This window comes from Protopterus annectens, chromosome 11.part0 (genome assembly GCF_019279795.1).
Source record: "Protopterus annectens isolate FY-2018-M chromosome 11.part0, PAN1.0, whole genome shotgun sequence".
Lineage (NCBI taxonomy): Eukaryota > Metazoa > Chordata > Ceratodontiformes > Protopteridae > Protopterus > Protopterus annectens.
The window spans coordinates 532,189,250-532,209,712 of NC_056745.1; the positions used below are offsets into that span (position 1 = coordinate 532,189,250).

Sequence of the window (20,463 nt, forward strand, 5' to 3'; positions counted from 1 at the left end):
AAAATTGCAACAATAGATATTTCCAGATCTTTTAAATCTAAGAATTGTGTTCCATGAAAATGGCTTAACAAAACATTTAATGTTGGTAATTCTAAGAGTTAAGGAAACATTTTATAATCAGAAATTCAGATGCAGGACTTCTAAGGTCTTCATTTAATATTTGAAGTTTCAGTTTGAATATGGAGTGCAGTGAATTCATTCACTATCTGTACTTGGCAGGTTGCATTACTGCTATGTTCAGTAACAAAAGTACATAGTCTTATTTTCTCTGGGAAAAGTATCATTTCAGTTATTTTACTTTGCTAGTTAGTTACCGTTGCTGCAACAAGAAGTGAGTGTTTACATCTGTTGTAACAGTTTACTTAAAAGGCAGCTGTCTAACTCAGATTATTATTTCCCATGTCTGCTGTAATCAGAGCAATTCCTTTTGAAATTTTATTTACAAAAGTTTACATAACCCAGCCACTGGGGATGCACAAGCCAGTGCATTTCTTTGTGCCGGTCCCAAGCCCGGATAAATGGGGAGGGTTGCTTCAGGAAGGGCATCCGGTGTAAAACTTCACCAAAACATTTCATGCAGACACCAAGAAACATTTTTATACGTGATCGGTGAAGGCCCGGGTTAACAACGACCGCCACCAGTACTGTTAGCCTACAGGGTGCTGGCGGAAATTGAGCTACTGTTGGCTGAAGGAGGAGAAGAGGCGGAAGACATGGCCAAAGGCAGAAGAGAGGAGAAAGGCTAGGACTGCGGTAGTGAGGGTCGGAACTTTGAATGTTGGCAGTATGACTGGTATAGGGAGAGAGCTAGCTGATATGATGGACAGAAGGAAGGTTGGTATATTGTGTGTGCAAGAGACCAGATGGAAGGGGAGTAAGGCTAGGTGTATTGGAGGTGGGTTCAAATTGTTTTATCATGGTGTGGATGGGAGGAGAAATGGCGTAGGAGTTATTCTGAAGGAACAGTATGCTGAGAGTGTTTGGGAGGTAAAAAGAGTGTCAGATAGAGTGATGTTTATGAAGCTGGAAATTGATGGTGTAATGATGAATGTTGTAAGTGCGTATGCTCCACAAGTTGGGTGTGCAATGGATGAGAAAGAAACATTTTGGAGTGAATTGGATGAAGTGGCGATGACTGTACCCAAGGGTGAGAGAGTGGTGATTGGAGCAGATTTCAATGGGCATGTTGGTGAAGGGAACAGAGGGGATGAGGAAGTGATGGGTAGGTGTGGTGTTAAACAAAGGAATGCAGAAGGTCAGATGGTAGTGGATTTTGCGAAAAGGATGGACATGGCTGTGGTGAATACGTATTTTAACGAGAGGGAAGAGCATAGGGTGACATACAAGAGTGGAGGAAGATGCACACAGGTGGATTATTATCTTATGTAGGAGGGCCAGTTTGAAGGAGATTGGACACTGTAAAGTGGTGACCGGAGAAAGTGTAGTTAGGCAGCATAGGATAGTGGTTTGTAGGATGACGTTGGTTATCAAGAAGAGAAGGAGGAGTGTGAGGGCAGCACCAAGGATCAAATGGTGGAAATTGAAAGAGGGTAATTGTGAGGTGGAGTTCAGGGATGAGTTAAGGCAGGTACTGGGTGGCAGTGAAGAGTTACCAAATAGCTGGGTAACTACAACAGAGCTAGTAAGGGAGATGGCTAGAAAGGTGCTTGGTATCACATCTGGACAGAGGAAGGACGACAAGGAGACATGGTGGTGGAACGAGGAAGTACAGGAGAGTATACGGAGAAAGAGGTTGGCAAAGAAGAAGTGGGATTGTCAGAGAGATGAAGGAAGTAGACAGGAGTATAAGGAGATGAGATGCATGGCAAAGAGAGAGGTGGCGAAGGCTAAGGATAAGGCATACGAAGAGTTGTAAGAAAGGTTGGACACTAAGGAGGGAGAAAAGCACCTGTACTGATTGGCTAGACAGAGGGACCGAGCTAGGAAAGATGTGCAGCAGGTAAAGGTGATAAAGGATAATGAGGGAAACATACTCACAAGCGAGGAGAGTATGTTGAGGAGATGGAAAGAGTACTTTGAGGGGTTGATGAATGAAGAGAATGAGAGGGAGAGAAGGTTGGATGATGTAGGGGTAGTGAATCATGAAGTACAATGGATTAACAAGGAGGAAGTAAGGATAGCTATGAAGAGAATGAAGAATGGAAAGGCTGTTGGCCCAGATGACATACCTGTGGAAGCATGGAGGTGTTTAGGTGAAATGGCAGTGGAGTTTTTAACCAGATTGTGTAATGAAATCTTGGAAAGTGAGAGGATGCCTGAGGAATGGAGAAAAAGTGTTTTGGTACCGATTTTTAAGAATAAGGGTGATGTGCAGAGCTGTAGTAACTACAGAGGGATTAAATTGATCAGTCACAGCATGAAGTTATGGGAAAGAGTAGTGGAAGCAAGATTAAGAAGGGACATCATGATTAGTGATCAGCAGTATGGTTTCATGCCAGGAAAGAGCACTACAGATGCGATCTTTGCTCTGAGAGTGTTGATGGAGAAGTACAGAGAATGTCGGAAGGAGTTGCATTGTGTTTTTGTAGACTTAGAGAAAGCATATGACAGGGTGCCTAGAGAGGAGTTGTGATATTGTATGAGGAAGTCAGGAGTGTCAGAAAAGTATGTAAGAGTGGTACAGGACATGTACGAGGGTAGTGTGACAGCGGTGAGGTCTGCGGTGGGAGTAACGGATGCGTTTAAGGTGGAGGTGGGGTTACATCAAGGATCAGCTCTGAGCCCTTTCTTATTTGCAATGGTGACGGGCAGGTTGACAGACAAGATCAGACAGGAGTCCCCATGGACTATGATGTGTGCAGATGACATTGTGATCTGTAGTGAGAGTAGGGAACAGGTGGAGGAGAACCTGGAGAGATGGAGATATGCTCTAGAGAGAAGAGGAATGAAGGTCAGCAGGACTAAGACTGAACATATGTGTGTGAATGAGAGGGTGGACGGAGGAATGGTGAAGATGCAAGGAATAGAGGTGGCAAAGGTGGATGAGTTTAAATACTTGGGGTCAATAGTTCAGAGTAATGGTGAGTGTGGAAGAGAGGTGAAGAAGAGAGTACAGGCAGGATGGAGTGTGTGGAGAAGAGTGTCAGGAGTGATTTGTGACAGACGAGTACCTGTAAGAGTGAAAGGGAAGGTCTACAAGAGGGTAGTGAGACCAGCTTTGTTATATGGGTTGGAGACAGAATTAGGAATATGTATATTAGAGGGCCAGCCCAGGTTGGAAGGTTTGGAGACAAAGCCAGAGAGGCACAATTACGTTGGTTTGGACGTGCTGAGGAGGCATTCTGAGTATATTGGGAAAAAGATGCTGAGGATGAAGCTACCAGGTAACAGGAAAAGAGGAAGGCCTAAGATAAGGTTTATGGATGTGGTGAGAGAGGACATGCAGGTGGCTGGTGTGACAGAGCAAGATGCAGAGGACAGGAAGAAATGGAAAAGTACAGTTTTGTACCTACCATAAATGTAGATGTTCGAAGATCCACATTGCTGCAGTCATAACTTGTGGGTAGTCCGCTGTCCTCGGTCGGCCCGAATACCAAAGTATTAGGCTGGCGTCGGTCATGGTCGCTCAGATCTGACGTCAGTACACCTAGGTATTAAAGCGCATGACCGACGTCATATCCCCAGTCTTTCTTGCCCCAGATGTCAGAAGGCCCTAAAAAGAAAGGCCATAGCCAAAAAACAGAGAAACATCCAACCACCCATGAACAAACAATAGTTACAACCCAAAACACACAACCACCCCAAACTACAGTGGGGAAGGAGGGAGGGTAAATTGGACTGCAGCAATGTGGATCTTCGAACATCTACATTTATGGTAGGTACAAAACTGTACTATGTTTTTCATCTCACATTGCTGCAGTCATAACTTGTGGGTAGAATCCCAAAGGTAAAGGGAGGTTGGCAAAATTATAAAGCATTGGGAGCTGCTAACATGCCCTGTAAAACTGCAGTGGCAAACCCAGCCCTAGATTTGGAGTAAAGAGGGAGATGGTAATGTTTAGAAAAAGTGTGCACTGAACTCCAAGTAGCTGCTTCTAAAATATCTTTAGTAGCTACACCCCTTAAAAAAGCAGTAGAAGTGGCAGTAGCTCTAGTGGAATGAGGTCTGATTCCAGCCGGAATCTCCTTACCATGATGAGAATAACAAAAAGCAATACAATGGCCAATCCACTTAGAAATAGTTTGTTTAGAAACAGGTCTCCCCTGAGATCCCAATGCAAAAGAAACAAACAACTGTTGAGACTGTCTGAACCCTTTCGTTCTGCTCAAATAGTAACGCAACTGCCTGTGAATATACAAAGAGTGCAAAATCTTGTCCCCTTTATTTTGGGGATCAGCATAAAATGTAGGCAAATGAATAGATTGGTTCAAGGCCACATTTGAAACAACTTTAGGCATAAAAGTAGGGTTAGTACGTAGAGATACCCTATCCTTATGAAAAATCAGGAAAGGCTCAACTGCCATTAGAGCCTGTAATTCAGATACCCTTCTAGCAGACGTAATGGCCAACAAAAAAGCAGTCTTCCAAGACAAAAACTTCAACTCAGATGTAGCTGCAGGTTCAAAAGGAGGTAAAGTGAGTTTCTCCAACACAAAACTGAGATCCCAGGAAGGAGTAGGAGCTCTACGTGGGGGTCTTATGTTCTTTGCCCCTCTAAGAAACTGCTTAAATAAAGGATGAGAGAATAATGGTGGGTTACAGTCATAGTGAGCAGAAATGGCTGCAGCATGAACTTTCACAGAGGAGAAAGACAAACCTTTGTCTAGTAATTCTGTAAGATACTGAAGAGAAACACTCAAATTAGGAACTGAAACATCCAAGCTCTTTGCTTGGCTCCAAATGAAAAATCTCCTCCATTTATCAGCATAAACTTTCCTTGTACTAGGCCGTCTGGCCTCCAAAATAACATCCAAAACTTGTTGATGAAGCTGCGACCCTCCAGAGTCTAAAACAGAATATGCCAAGCTGTCAGATGCAGAGACTGTATCCTGACGTTTAGAAAATGATTGCCTGCCTGGGACAAAAGGTGTGGAATTGGTGGCAAAGGCCAAGGAGGCTCCCGTACTAAACTCCTCAGCAGAGGGTACCAGTGCTGACGTGGCCAATCTGGAGCTATTAGAATCATGGAGGGCTTGTCCTGTCTGACCTTCAAGAGCACCCTGGGAAGGAGAGATAGAGGAGGAAAAGCATAGACATGAAGATTTTTCCAACTGAATGATAGAGCATCCACTTTCCAAGCTTTTGGATGAAACAGCTTTGTGCAAAACTTTGGCAGCTGGAAATTTAGTGGAGAAGCGAACAGATCTATGTTTGGAGTCCCCCAAAGCACTGTCAACTGTTGAAATACATGAGGACCCAATTTCCATTCGTGGGGATCCACCATCTGTCTGCTCAAAACATCTGCTAAGGAGTTCTGTGCTCCTGGCAGAAACCTTGCCTGAAGAGTGAGGTGCAAACTTTCCTCCCAGAGGAGCTGCCAGACAGGAAGGATCGGGCAGCTGAAGATGCAGGTCATTGGGTCTGTTTACGAAAGGACTGGCCCCTGCCCTCACCTGTAGACTGTGCAGGGGAACTCCACGTCCTAGGCCTAAAAGAACCCTGTGCATGAGCTCTGCCCCTACCACGTCTAGATCTGCCTCTAGACTGTAAATCAGAAGAAGGGTAAGCCCATCCCTTAGTAGGCCAATTTCTGCTAAACTTAGGGGGCTGTACCTGCAAAAAATCCTTAACAGTCTGCATAGACTTAGCTTTGTCTTCCATTTTCTTCAAGACTGACTCCACAGGAGAACCAAACAAAACTTCAGACTGAAGGGGAGCATCCAAAATTCGAGCTTTAACATGCTCTGACAAGTTCTGATCCTTAAGCCAGGCGTGCCTACGAATAACTGATCCAGTGGCAGCCACCCTATAAGAGGCCTGTAAAGCATCAAAACCACACTGCAAAGAATGCTTATCCACCTGATCAGAGGCATGAACTAAATCCTGTAATTCTTTACACTCTAAGCCCTCTGCTAAAGCATCTACCTTAGATTTCAACTGACTAAGGAGAAAATTCTGGTACTTCAGCATATGAAACTGGCAATTCAAAGCCCTCATTGCAAGAGTGGAAGAGGTATACACTTTTTTACCCCACCTATCCAAAGCTCTGGAGTCTTTATCCAAAGGAACTGGATTCTTTACAACAGAAGCCCTGACACCCTTAGGTCCCTGGCTAATAGTTTCTGGGTCAGCCCTAGGGCTCTTATACAAATATTTATGAGCCTCTGGCACCCTGTAATACCTGTCTGGCTTGACTGGCGCAGGAGGCAAAGAGTCCGGATTAAGGGAAGCCTCAGAGAAAACATCCTGAACAACATCCAAAACAGGAGGTATAGCCAAGGGCCTATGTTGTGGTAAAAATAAGAATTCCCTAAGCCTCTTTCGGGAATCTGAGAAATCCTGACCTTCCCATTTAAAATGTTCCCTCATAGAATGCAGGGTTTCTGAAAAAGAAAAATCCTCTGGAGGGGAAGCAGAAGGACTAGAATCTTCTGCGTCTGAATCAGAATAGGGGAGAAATTCCTGAATGTCTTCAGCCGAAGACTCTGAGTAATCTGAAGAATGTTCCAATCCTTCCACCTCTGGCTCCACCCTAGGCCTCTTATCTGGAGGGGTCATAGAACCTCTGATCAAAGAAATCAAATCTTCTGCCATTTTAAGCATGTGTTTTTTAGGTACAGAACCTGCAGAACTAGGACTGACGCCAGAGGAAGACAAACCAGGCCTGGCCTTGGAAGGTACCTTAGAGACAGAGGGAGAAGGCCTAACCACCTTATGTAAAGAAGGGATTACAGCAACCTGAGAGGCCCCCCTCAGCCTGACCCGACTCCTGAGAGGCCACATCCTGCAAAATTAAAGGTTCCCCCTGAGACTCAACTGAAACCTCGGCTGGATCCACAGATTCCACCGTGGTTTCTAAAGAACCGGCGTCCGGAACGGACGACTCATCCTGCTTGGATTTTAACGATTTCTCCTTACGCTTCTTAGCGGTAGCGGGCGTCGGAGGATCCGATGGCATATTGTAATTACACCGCTTACCGAAGACAAGCCTAGCACAATCTAACCTACGTTTAATGGTGCGCTTATTAAATTTAGCACAAAAGCGACACCCGACTACGTAGTGCTCAGGCCCCAAGCAAGCAATACAAAGAGAGTGGTAATCCCTATGAGGTATCTGTTTCCCACAAGAAATACAATTATTCACTTTTTCTGACATCCGGATTTAACTGAGGCAAGAAAAGACAAAAATATTCCCCAACGGGGTACTTAGCTAACTTGGATTCGGTCTGAAACTCAGAATATGAAAATTTCAGGACGCCGAACGGCACTTGCAAACGCTGCTTCTGCTTCGGACCATGCGGCAAGAAAGACTGGGGATATGACGTCGGTCATGCGCTTTAATACCTAGGCGTACTGATGTCAGATCTGAGCGACCAAGACCGATGCCAGCCTAATACTTTGGTATTCGGGCCGACCGAGGACAGCGGACTACCCACAAGTTATGACTGCAGCAATGTGAGATGAAGAACATCAGGTGAACTGCTGTGACGACCCCTAACCGGAACAGCCGAAAGAAAATGATGATTTACAAAAGTTTACATAAAATGTAGCACAGTCAGTGTATGTAAATGGAATGTTTCCGAATGTGTTACCTAGTCAAGACAAAGCTCTTGGAACACCTCCGAAAAGGGGCATTTGTTCCCACTGGGCTTAACAAGTGAATACATGCATACACTGAGCATATGTATTCTTGATCTGTGCTGCCATCAGAAGTTTGTGAAGCTCCACCTTGCAATAGATAGGCACAGCTGTGGCTTTAAACCAAGTCTCAGTAACAACACAGATGTGTACATTCTCCAGAGTACTCTGTACCTGTGGCCATAGTTTAGTTGTCTGTTCTTCAGTTTGCATTTGAAAGTCGGTATCTCACAATTCCGTTGGAGCGGGTGGAATTGTATAATTATGTATGCAAATTTTATGTTAATCAGCATACAGATTTGTACCTATTTTTCATGGGCCTTTGTCCAAATTTGTGATGTTTCCAGGTTGAGAGGTATATTTGGATGATGTGGTGAAAATTGGGGGGGGGGGGGTTATTTTTCAATGAATGAGGTTATCTTTGCTAAGGATAACATGTGGCAAACATTATGTAATTACGATTCAATGGGAGGGTTTGAGTCAAGAAATGAAAGAAATGTGTTTTCTGTGGAGGACACACAGATTAGCATTCACAAAAAAGGTTTATCTGCTGAATTTTGTATTAATAGGAAAAACAGCATATATGTCAAATATGAAAAGGAATTTGTGCAGTTTCAACTGCAAAGGTTCAAGATTAAACCCAGTGAAAAGAGGTGTGATGTACACCAGTGAAGATGAAGGGAAGTTAGGGTTACTAAATCCAGTTGTTTATTCTGCTTCTTTAAACTTGTGAAGAGTATTAAAGTGGGTAAAGAAAGATAATGAGAAATTAATAGTGAGAATGTTTAAATACAAAAAGTTTTGGAAAGTGATGAGAATAGGAAACAGAGAAAAAGAATATGTGAATGAAGAAATAAAAAATTATCTAGACAAATACTAACATGGAAAACAAAAGTTGATGATACAGAGAAAGACATGGCATAATAAGGTGATGAAACATTATTATTATATAAATCCAGGAGAAAATTTAACAAAAGAAGCAAGGAAAAAGACAGAACAGTGTCAGGATTTCTTATGGAGACTGATATTAAATACATTACCAGTAAAAGAGAACCTTGCCATATGAAAAAGTTGAAAAAGTGTGTTTATTTTATTTTTTTTTTTGGGGGGGGGCATATATATATATATATATATATATATATATATATATATATATATATTTTTTTTTTTGTAATATAAGAGTGGTAAAACTCTGGACATTTGTGAAAATATTTTTTTTTTGATAATATTAATGATAGATGTGAAAAGAATTGTATATGGATATTATAACAAAACAAAGAACATGAGAAGAATTTATTATACGCAATATGATATATTTGGAACAAAAGATTAAATGAAATTTTGTTTAATGGAAAATGGATTTTGGCAGACATATTACATTTTGGTTGTAGAAGAAGGAGGAGGAAATTACAGAAGAACAGCATTGTAGATGTTATAAGAAAAATGATAAACAGTAAAAAAAAAAAAGAAAATAGAAGTGTGTACTACTGTGCTTGTAAATATGTACTTTTGGAAATAAGTAAATAGTGTGTTTTTTACATTGTGTAAAATAAAGGACCCCTACTCTTTTGACAAGTGCTATGGGATCTTTTACAACTACCTGAGCTACCACAAACTTGGGCAGATGGGGCACTGGTTTAACATCTAATTCAAAGGGTGATATACTCCATCTACCTAGTATAGGAGTATAACCCACAGGTAAAGGTGACAGAGCTAGCTATTGCAACACCGACAATGTTAATATGCCTGAAAAAGGTCTGGCAACTAGTCCACTTACCTGGTTATCAAAATGTAATAAGTTAATAAAAGCAGGACATTCCAGTGTTTACAACCTTGTGGAGTGATTTAAACAGTTTCTACAGATGCGAGAACAGCTGCTGATTACTGTGCAATTAGAAACTTAAGCCATTTGTTATATTACACTGCAGGCCAAGGTCCCGTGGAATTTATTGCTCTGACAAGTTTTGGGGCAATCTGTTTAATGGCTGCTTTAAAGGAGTCCCTTAACACGTACTTATTTTACTGAGTCTAGTCACTTTTTTCCAGAATGACCAGCATAGCTCCCCTATTTAAATGACTATACTTTTATTAGATAGTATTTACTGTACTTATTTTACGTGAGTCTGTCTTTAACTGCATTGGGTTCTAAGCACAACAGCTTTCTGACTGAATGGATATGGGGTAAATAGCACAGTATAATTCAGAAACTTAAGCTACACTGCCCTAACACATACACCTCTCTTTGGAGGAATGTGGCACAACATGATAAGGTCAGGGGAAGACTGCATTGTCTGGACTCAGATTCTTTACTGGATTTGGTACAAGCCTCAAATGACATATTTCTGTGATCCTGTGTCCATATTATCAAGTATGTGACCTACTACCTACAACTTAAATCCAAGGCCAACTAAGATGACTCCTGCCTACCCTGATGTGCTCTGTCTTACCATCTTTGTGTAGTGGTGTATAGTAATTTTTGAAAGAAGGCTTAGTGACCCCTGTGCTAAAAAGTCTACTTTTGATCAGGATAACTTTCATAATCACTTCCAAATCCCTTTGCTTTATTGCATGGGTTCAGGGAAAAGTAGTATATTTGCCTCTTGATTCAGTTTTACAATAGTATTAAGTATATGATTCGCTGCAGTATAGCTTTTGATCACACACAGGACTGAGATGCTCATGGCTAGGGATAAATGTTGCTATTCCACTCTAGTCCCCCTTGATCTCTTTTCAGTACTTGATAATGATGGACTAAAAATTCTAAACACAACACATACAAATTTGCTGTGAGACTTCAAGTAATATCCTGAAATGGTTTGCTTCCAAACCTTCTTGGCATCAGGCATACTTAATGGGCAGTTTGTGGCATTCATTCTGCATGCAGTTTTTGTCTCACCTCTATTGCCACAGGGAACAATTTAGGGTTCTCTGTTTTCCATATACATGTTTCCACGAGATGAGATCATTACAGCAGAGGCTTATATTACCACTGTTGTACAAACAGTAGTAAAAAGTAAGATGGAAGATGAGCAGTTCGGATTCATCATGATGCAGTACACTCATCCTAATGTTTGCAGTGAGATAAGAAGTTGAGAAGAATCTAGTGATGAGGCCAACTAGGTATTCCTAGATTTGGAGAAAAGAAACAACGCTGTCACAAGAAAGGTGATTTGGGCATTCTTGTCATGGTTTGAAACCCCAAAAACTTTGGAATAATTGCAAGCTGTATATGCAGACCCAGTGACGCATCATCATTCAGACCCGGAGAGGGTGTTTTCCAGTGGAAATGTGTGTGCACTAGTGTTCAGCTCAGGCCCACTCTCTGGTGATGGACTACGTTGGAAAACAAGGTGGCGGTGACAAGTCAACAAATTTGCTTTACGCAGATGATACTGCAATACAGACAGTCTCTGAACAAGAACTTCAGAAAATGACAGGGGAGTGGAATGTAAAACTGAAGGCATAAGGGATGAAACAAGGACAGATAAGACAGTTGTAATGGCAGCAAGTGGGGGAAATCAAAAGAAGATGAGAATTTAGATGGAAGAAAAACACTGGAACAGGTTAACCACTTCAAATCTGGGAGGTGTGGTTGAGGAGAACTAGTGACAGCTTCAAGTATCTGGGAGGTATGGCTGAGGAGAAAACAAGTCTGAATGAGGTTGTCAAAGCAAGAATCAGAGGGGCTGCATCCCAATGGCACAGTGTCAGGGAGTGGTTTGTGATAAAAGAATGTCAAAGAAGTTGAACAGTAAGGTGTATAAAACAGGGGTGAGACTAGTAAAACTACTTGGTACAGAAACCCGGGCAGTGAAGGCACAGCAGTTGAGGGAACTAGAAGTAATGGAGATTAAGTACCTGAAAATGGTGGTGGGATGCATATTGTGGGACAGATGAAGAAATGAGGACATCAGAGCAAAAGCCCAAGTAGCTGCAATTGCAGAGAAGTTCAAAAAGAACAGTGTGTGGTGATTCAGGCCCATGTGTAGGAAAGTAGAGCATAATCTGGTGAAGAAGACAAGAAGAAGGCAAGAGGTTCCTCTTTCAGGAAATAAATGAATGGACTGTATTGTCAGAAGACCTTTCACAGTCAGACATGACTGTTCAAGAAGGTATGACAGTGACAGTGACACTGAAACAAGAGAGATGGTGACAGTTGACATGACACTTCAACCTCGTGTAGGAAATGGGGGGAAAAGGGGGCTGTTTGATGTTGTAGATGATGTTATACACAGGTGATGATTAACTTTATTACTTGTTTCCTTAGGACAATTTCTCTGCTGCAACATCTTTAGGCAAGGACTTGAAATGCATCCAAAAAGAGAAAACAATACTCATCTGAGACTTAACATCTCCATGGTGGTGGCCATGATTATCCCTGTCACTAGACAATCAGACTGTCCAGTTTCATCCCCCTCCCCCTGTGTGGTATATGGTGAAAGAGACAGTCTTTTGAAAAGATGAGGAAGCTCGGTGTGGTTTCAACAGATTGACAGTGAGGGACCAGGTATCTTCTGCTATCAGACACATCATCTTTCCATTTGCAAAACATTGCATGCAAAGCATTTTACTCCTACCACAGGACCCATCTGCGTTATGCAATTCCCTTTACCTAGAGCCAGACACTGAAATGCATCAGTGTCAGCTGGTGCAGGATACCAAAACACACTGACCTGGATTAGTTACAGCTGGTGAATTCCACAGCTCAGTTACTTACTAGCATAGCCTACTGCCCACACACAACACAGTTCTGTTAAACCTGCAGTGCCTGCCAATGAAATCAACATTAACCTTTAAAGTTTAAACGCTGGTTTCCTTAGCCATATATGAAGTTGGTCTCCCCATCCAAGAGAGTTCCTTGCCCCACACAACCTACCAAGATGTTTAAGGTCTCTCATCTCTGGAGTCAAGAAATTTTAACTAAATTTGGATAGCTCAGGTAAGAGTACTTTTTGCTATAAGGCAAAAAAGCCTTTGGAGTCTTCTCAGTAGCTATAAGAGCCTTCCATGCTGGTAAGTTTTAAGAGGTCACTTACAACTCACCTTTCTCATTCAGCATTTGAATTCAGAACTTTAACTTTGATTTCAGTGACTTTTATGTTTTACGCCTGTGACTATTTACCTCTAGTGTTTTAAAATTGTTTATTAAAGAAATAGCCCTATTTTTCAAACACTTCGATAAATTTGAATCTGAAATTTAAATTCCCCAGTTCCACTCTTTATAACAACCTTCCAGAACACTAAGCATATTCTGTACATGTATGACACAGTCTTTGCAACAATGTATGTCTAAGTGACTGCATATCACCACCTCTCAAGCGACAAGTGTGCTGTCAGTTCTTGTGCTACACACAGTCCAGCTCTCATGTACCCCCCCCCCAGCCTACACCAATACACCACTACCATTCAACACCGTAATGTTGATCAGCTGTGCTCAGTTTGCAAATGAAGTGAACAGCACCTAGTGCCTCACTCATTTCACTTTGAGATATATCAAGCATACACTATGTACACCATCTGTCATTCACTTATCTGTCAGTTTTGTGGGCAAGATGCTCCTAGTACTTCTACCTGGATAGAGTACACAGACTATGATTAAATGGAATTGTGTGAAGTCTGGTTTCTAATGTCAAGTTTGAATATGCAATTTATGAGCAATTAAAGGCAAGGAAATAAGGCAGTGAGGTATTGCATTTCCTGGTTTCAACCTGCTTTAAAGTACTGTTATGAGTGAGTTGTAGACCAAAGAATTTTAAATACCTGTCAGTTATGATAACATGAAAAAGCTGACCCATAAAAGATATTCTTGCTCCTAGTGTCAGCATACAATTCAGACAACATGGAATATACCCTGTTAGTGCAAATGAAGCACTAACTGCTACCCGAAATAAAATCTTGAAAGATAAATCATCACATAGTACCCAGATGCATGATGTTATTCCTTGCATTTTGAAAGAGGTATAAATAACCTGCCCCTTTCTGCAGTAGGATGGCTATTTAAAAATGCAAACAATTTTACTAGCTATCTTACTACTTTTATTTATTTCCATTTGTTGACTGGGATTATCCAACTAGGAAGAGTGCCCCTTTTCAGTGGAATCCTGGGAGGAAAATCTCTACAAATGCAAGGGCTAATGCAACAACTTCTAAGATGATACCCCTCACACTATACTAAAATGAGGAAAACTGATCCTTAGCAAAGCATATATTTTTTGTCTATGAATACATACCAGAACTGTTTGAGCATCAGATAAATCAAATGTTGGCTTCATTGGTGCCAAGAAGCAAGCAGGAACAATACGTTTGTAGATGAAATCGATAAAGCCAACTAGTCCATCCTTAACACCTTTAAAAAAAATAAAAGCAGATTAAGAGCTAAGCATTACTACTTATGCTGCGATAAAGAGCAGTATACTTTAATTATTTCAGATACATCTCCACACACACATGCATATATCTACTTTATATATATATATATATATATATACACACACACACACACACATACACATTCATGTGTGTGTGTGTGTGTGTGTGTGTGTGTGTGTGTGTGAGTGCATGCATAAACAATGAACAGATTCTTACCCCAAAGTTCTACGAGTTTGGAAAGTATTATAAAGCAAGTTTTCTGTGCAATTGGGTCTGGAAATTCAACAGCTCCTTGAATAACAGTGAATACCACTTGCTCCACATTTTCTGAACCTGTTTATCAGAACAAAATAATAAAAGTGGATTCTTGTTGTACTTGTTTACTACAGAATGTAAAATGTAATCAAACTAAGAGTCATATCAGCAATACTGAGAAATAAGCAATTAAGATTGTACCAGTAACAGAGAGATAAAAAGCCATAAAGGTGACTCCCTTAAGTGAAGTGCCAGTGCAGGGGAGCACATTGGTTGTGGCTTAATAAGCTGATGATGGTAGTAATCCTTGATGCACTGAGTGAAGGAAAGCACATGCCTGTGGGATAAACCACATGCAGCTCCCTGCAGTCAAACAGGTGCTCAATATCTCCACCAAGGGTAAGGTAAAGCTAGAAAAACATCCTCAGCTGCTGGGACACCCGTATAGACACAAGCAACCATTAGAGCTATCTGTATGACAGCTCACCATGATGCCTACAGCCTCCGCATGGCACTGGGTATATCGGTCTTACTGGACAGAGTCTGATTAGGGATGGCTTGACGCTTAGCAGGCATGGAGGTAAACATGACCTGGAAAAATGTAAAGACACTCAGTTTCCAGTAGCTAAAACAGTTGAGCATGAAAGCAACAGTTCATTCATGTGAAATGTTTCCTCAATTATCACAATTATAAGTGGCATGATAAAAATGATCATCTACAATGCTGAAAGCATTCAAATCTATAGAAACGTTTAAACAGTGCTTCTGAACTCCTTTGCTTACCCATTAAAAAGATAAGAAAACAATGTATGTCAAAAAGTAAAGGCAATCTCAGATGAACAAAGAAAGATGCAGCAAATGCTCTTCAGTCATGCAAGCCTTAAAGATGAAACAAGTCTTTATAAAGAAAATCAGTAAGACAGTCAAAGCTAGCTGCAGATATCTTGCTCCATGGAAGGAAAGAAGGATGATGATTACCCAATCTTGTTGTGTCTTTCGGCTTTTCCCGGTTAGGGGTTGCCACAGCGGACCTCCGGTCCGCTAATGACTGGCAGTAGATTTTTACGTGCCGAGTTACCAGCTCTGACGCACAACCTTCAACGAAGGTACTCCCATTCACACATGTCTCTACACAGAAGACGCTCTAGCTGAGAACTGAACGGGACAAAGTCTTACTGTGAGGCGACAACGCTACCGCAGCACCACCACCGCAATTGATGATTACTCATCTGATTTATTTTATTTACTTTATTTTACATTTATTGACCGGGCTAGTCAAACTGGATATATGTCCATTTTCAGTGGAGGCCCGGGGAGAAAAGCTCCAACAAACAAAAAAAAAAAAAACACTATAATTTATAATATGTGACATTTACAAATGTAGCTAAATTTACAGAAAATCAACCCGATAAATTCTGAGCACCTAAATGCATTATGTTGCAACATCTGCAGACATAATTTCATACAAACTCTGATAAAACCGAGTTCCAGCAGAGCACCTTCAGAATTGCTGAATCATTAAATGATAGGGTCATCTCATTATGGTTCTACAAGTCACAAGCAGTACAGTTAGTTTGATAGTCCAAATATTGAACGTATTAATTTAACAAGGTTAAGGCATTTGTTCCAAGGTCTCATCAATCATGACCTTGGCCAGTAACACCATATTAAGCATACATATATGGGAGGAGGGAAGAATAGCAGCTTCAGAGAATCACAATGGCATCAGTAAGTTAGAGAGAAATACAGATTTTATATAAAACAAAAACTACACAACTTACTGGAAAACTTGGAGCGGTGTAGACTTAAGAGAAATGTTTGCTGAAACATGTAAATGAAGTACTAACAACAATGGTTATATAAATATTATAAATGCACAAAAGTAGTCCAACTGTGCCTTATTTTAGATGCTGTACATTACACAAACACAGTGTCTCAAAATACTGACTCTGACAAGACCACCACTTAAAAGTAGAACAAAAAAGTTGATAAGTTTATGAAACACTAACAGGAAATCTTAGAAACAAATAGCCAGGTAGGACAGTAGTTAGCATTGTTACCAAATGTTGCTTGGTTTTTGCCTGAGATGTCATCTGTGTAGATTCAGGATGTCTTCTCTAATGTTCACGTGGGATTTTGGCACTTGCTTTCATTTTCTCCCAGATCCCAAAATCACATCATAATTGAAACTAGCAATTTTCTAAATTGCCTTTAGGTCTGTGCTGCTTGGGGGGGCACAGTGGTGTGGTGAGTAGCAAGCACTGACTCATCAAAGCAAGAGGTACGCTGGCAAACTTTTCAGTCCTAGATCAGCTTCTCTGCTCTGCATCCATAGAAATAGGTTCTCAGGTATTTACTTGGCATGTGGTCACAACAACCACTGAGTAGCCTAGCCAAAACAACCCAAAAAGATGTTTTATCAGCAATAAAATTAATCAGCTACCTCAAACGAAGAAAGCTATTTTACATACACCAGGAGTCAATTCACTATAGCTTATGCAATCAAGACTAGATGCAAACAGGGCTAAGGTGCTGCATTGTTTATATGCAAGGGAAACTTACTCCACAGACAAGGGATGTGCTGGGTTACATCTGTCATAACAGCAGGTCCTACTTATGTGGTAATGAAAACTGAAATCCTTGGTGCCAACAGTCATGGTACTGCAAGGTTTGCTAAGGTAGAGTTACAGCAAAAACAGGTATTTCATGGTACTGAAAGGTAAGCACAGTTTGCCATAAGATGGAATACAGTTAGAGGGCTTTCAATCTTATCCAGGCAACTTTAGGAACACAGCCCTGTAAGTTCCTTAACTAAAAAACTTTGAAGTCTTCCAAGTACTGTGAGTGATTAGCGAGGTACTATATCTGATGATAGGTTTAATGAGCGTAAGGACAGAGGAATTACAACTTCTCTGGTTCTGAAGAAACCTTGGAAATTAAAAAAGCAAGTAGAAAGATCTCCTAACTACATGCTGGCCAAAAGATAGTTATTGACAAAGCCATCTAGAACTCTGATGGCTGTGCCCTTTTAAGTGGAATGCTATGAACCTATAATATGAACAAGGATAGTCTTGCTTGTAAAGTAAGATTGCTTTTAGGTCTGTGCGCCTTGGGGTGGCTCAGTAGAGTACTGAGTAGCATTACCACCTTATATTAAGAGGTTCTCTGGTTTACTTCTCAGACTAAGAAAAGCTTCTGTGCTCTGCACTGATAGGAACTGGTTTCCCAGATATTTACTTGGCATGTGGTCAAAATTACGAATAAGTAGCCTAGTCAAAACAGTCAAAAAAGACAGAGTTTATCAGTAAGACTACATTTTTAGTAGAGTTTGAGCTCATGGTCATGTCCCAGAAAACAGTCCGAGACTGCCCTTGTTAAAGTATCAATGAGTCAAGCAGTAGAGTTAATAACACCACTTGACTTATATTATTCATCAGCCAAAGCCCTATGACATTGGCCTTTATATTGGAGAACTAGATGTTGAAGAGATCAGATCACAGAACAGAGCCTTGTGGGACACAACTAGTGACATTTTGTTTAGGAGGAAGAGTGCTAGGGCAGGCTTAGGCTCCCAATATTCCTGAAATGGGTAAAGCTGGTAACTGAGGGATGATGAATTAACTGGGAATGAAAGACCAAAACAACAAAACTGCATTCACATCTTTATATACAAACACTATAGCCTGCTACTTGAATTTCTCAGTGTAAACCATGGCACAGCCATTTTTTAAATGATGCAGGCTTCTACTTAGTACATCCCTTTGGTGAAAAACACACACTGAGAAAAGGTGCAGAAAGTAGTACAGACTTTTAGTATGCTGCTGTAAAAATAAACATCGCCTATACGCTGCTCTGGTAAACGTTTGTGTAAACTAGCTACAAACTGATTACCTCAAAGAAGGAAAAAAATGGTTTTGAGAAGAACATATTCTGAACAAATAATAAAAATAGACAAAAAGATGTAATGGGACTGAAGGCTGCCAAGATGTTGGCAGCACTACCTGACAATATGGTGGAAGGACAGAAAGATGAAGCAGTCCTTGATAAAAAATGGGGCGTATTCAAGTCAATGATACTAAGACTAGTCTTTAAGGTAGTTCTTTCTTTGACCTGCAGTGGTAAAATATTCCATTGGTGGAGAATATGCTGAGTTAGGAACCTCTCACTAAAGTGAGTCTTGTTTATGTGTTGATGAACATGTAATTCCCTGCTGTGGGTGTTTGTGCAGCTACTGTTTGCAAGGAAAGAGAAAGTTCAACATGATTGGGTCTTTAATGGGTCAAAAAGCAAAACAGGTCACTCTGGAGCAATATGTGGGCTACTGAGTAAAATGAGAGTTGTGCTAATCTACCAGGACAGTTGAACGATTTAAAGCCTTTGATTTCTTGGTAAGGTATATTCGAGGCCTTTTTAGTAAGCAACATGCTTTGATTTATACATACAATGGAGGCATTATATTCAATGATGGGTCTAATAAGGGACGAGTACAGCGACAGGATGACTTCTTTGGATCTTGAAGATAATCTGGAAATTAACTTGGTCAGACAAAAGAAATAACTAGCAATGGTGGGAAAATGATCAAAAGAGAATTCTTCACATATGCTTCCACTTCTCTTATGACTGTGTATCCGAACAGAAGTGTCATTTTAATCATATGAGGTGGTAATAGCTTTTTTACCAAATACTACCATGCTGCACGTTTTTGCATTTAACTTGAGAAAGTTTTTGTTCCAACAGGTATGTGTATACTGCAGCCCTTGCTGGAGTGGTTTAACAGTGGATGGGCAGATAACAGAGCCCAGCAGTAGTCATCTGCAAACTTAGTTGACCACACTTCTGGGATATTGGACTGGATATCTGCAAAATAAATTATAGACAAGAGAGGGCCCAGCACTGATCCATGTGGTACCACACTTGATAGAATCGTACCTTCTTACTTTCTGCAACTTTCATAACCAGGGACATGTCGGATAGTCTATTTTTTGTGGTGAAAGAGTGCTGGGGAAGGTTACAGCTCCCCACGAACTGGTTAAAGCTAGTAACTGGGAAATAATGAATTAACTGAGAATGAAAGCAGAACACCACACCTACACTTTCATCTTTACATGATCCAGATGATAACATAGGAATTTACTTTGTTTCTCTAATTTATTTCTGCACAAATGAGCTCTGGTATAACACGTTCAATGGCTTTGCACACAAGGATGAGGAGGCTGACAGACCTACACTTGCCTGGATTTGTACACCTTTATGCAACCCAGCCCATGCCAATACTCCATCTCATAGAACAATGGCTGTTCTCTAGGCATCAGACATGAACCTTGAGGATAGGGTGAGGTTGAAAAGTAGAGGCTCAGTTAGTACATACTTGGCACTGATGAAAATGCAGTCTGGTCCCATGGAAGTATTATTTTTAGTCTCTGTAATAGATTTAAGACTTGTTCCAAGGTGGTTTCACGGGAAACTAAATTTTCAGGGACAATGGCCACAGCAATGTTAGTGAGGTGGTAAAGTTAACTCTAAATTTGTCTCCCAACATATTGGCTAAATCCTTGGAACTGCAATATGTGATATTACAAATGAACTCAGTGTACTGTTGGAATTATTACTTATTTTCCTGTCATAACTGAAAAAAGACTTGCAGTTTCTTTTGGCATCTGAATCAGCTTAAGTTCATACTCTGCTTTACATGTTCTAATAGTACTCTAGATTCCTGTGGTCCTGAGATAAGGGGATGGGGATTTTTTTTTTATACAACCTTTCAACATTTTCCTTCTTTTTGTGATACAGTTAATTAATAAGGGAGTTCCACCAGAGGGATTCATTGCTGAACTTACCATAATATTTTAGGTTGACATATATTGACTTTTCTCTGCAGCTATTTATGTGTTGGTGAATATCAGAAGTGAATGTGGCAGACCTCTCAGTTGGGACCACTTACAGGAGACTGTTGTGGGTTTTGCATAGGTCTTCTAAAAGCTAAAACAGGTTCCCTGGTGAAGTCCCTGAAGACGTTCTCATTTGATGGTTGCTGGTACCACTTGGCTTGACAGAGAAGATGGTTAGAATTTACTAGGAAT

General features: G+C 40.8%; 1 protein-coding gene across 1 annotated transcript in view; it reads right to left on the minus strand.

Annotated features, from left to right (window-relative positions):
• The window catches only part of XPOT (exportin for tRNA), a 3,393,313-nt gene that overhangs the window by 696,781 nt on the left and 2,676,069 nt on the right, over positions 1–20,463 (minus strand). Inside the window, exons 20-21 of the mRNA XM_044088045.1 lie at positions 14,345–14,461; positions 13,990–14,105 (exon numbers count right to left, since the gene is read on the minus strand). Coding sequence (XP_043943980.1) covers positions 13,990–14,105; positions 14,345–14,461 — 233 coding nt within the window. The remainder of the gene's footprint in view (positions 1–13,989; positions 14,106–14,344; positions 14,462–20,463) is intronic.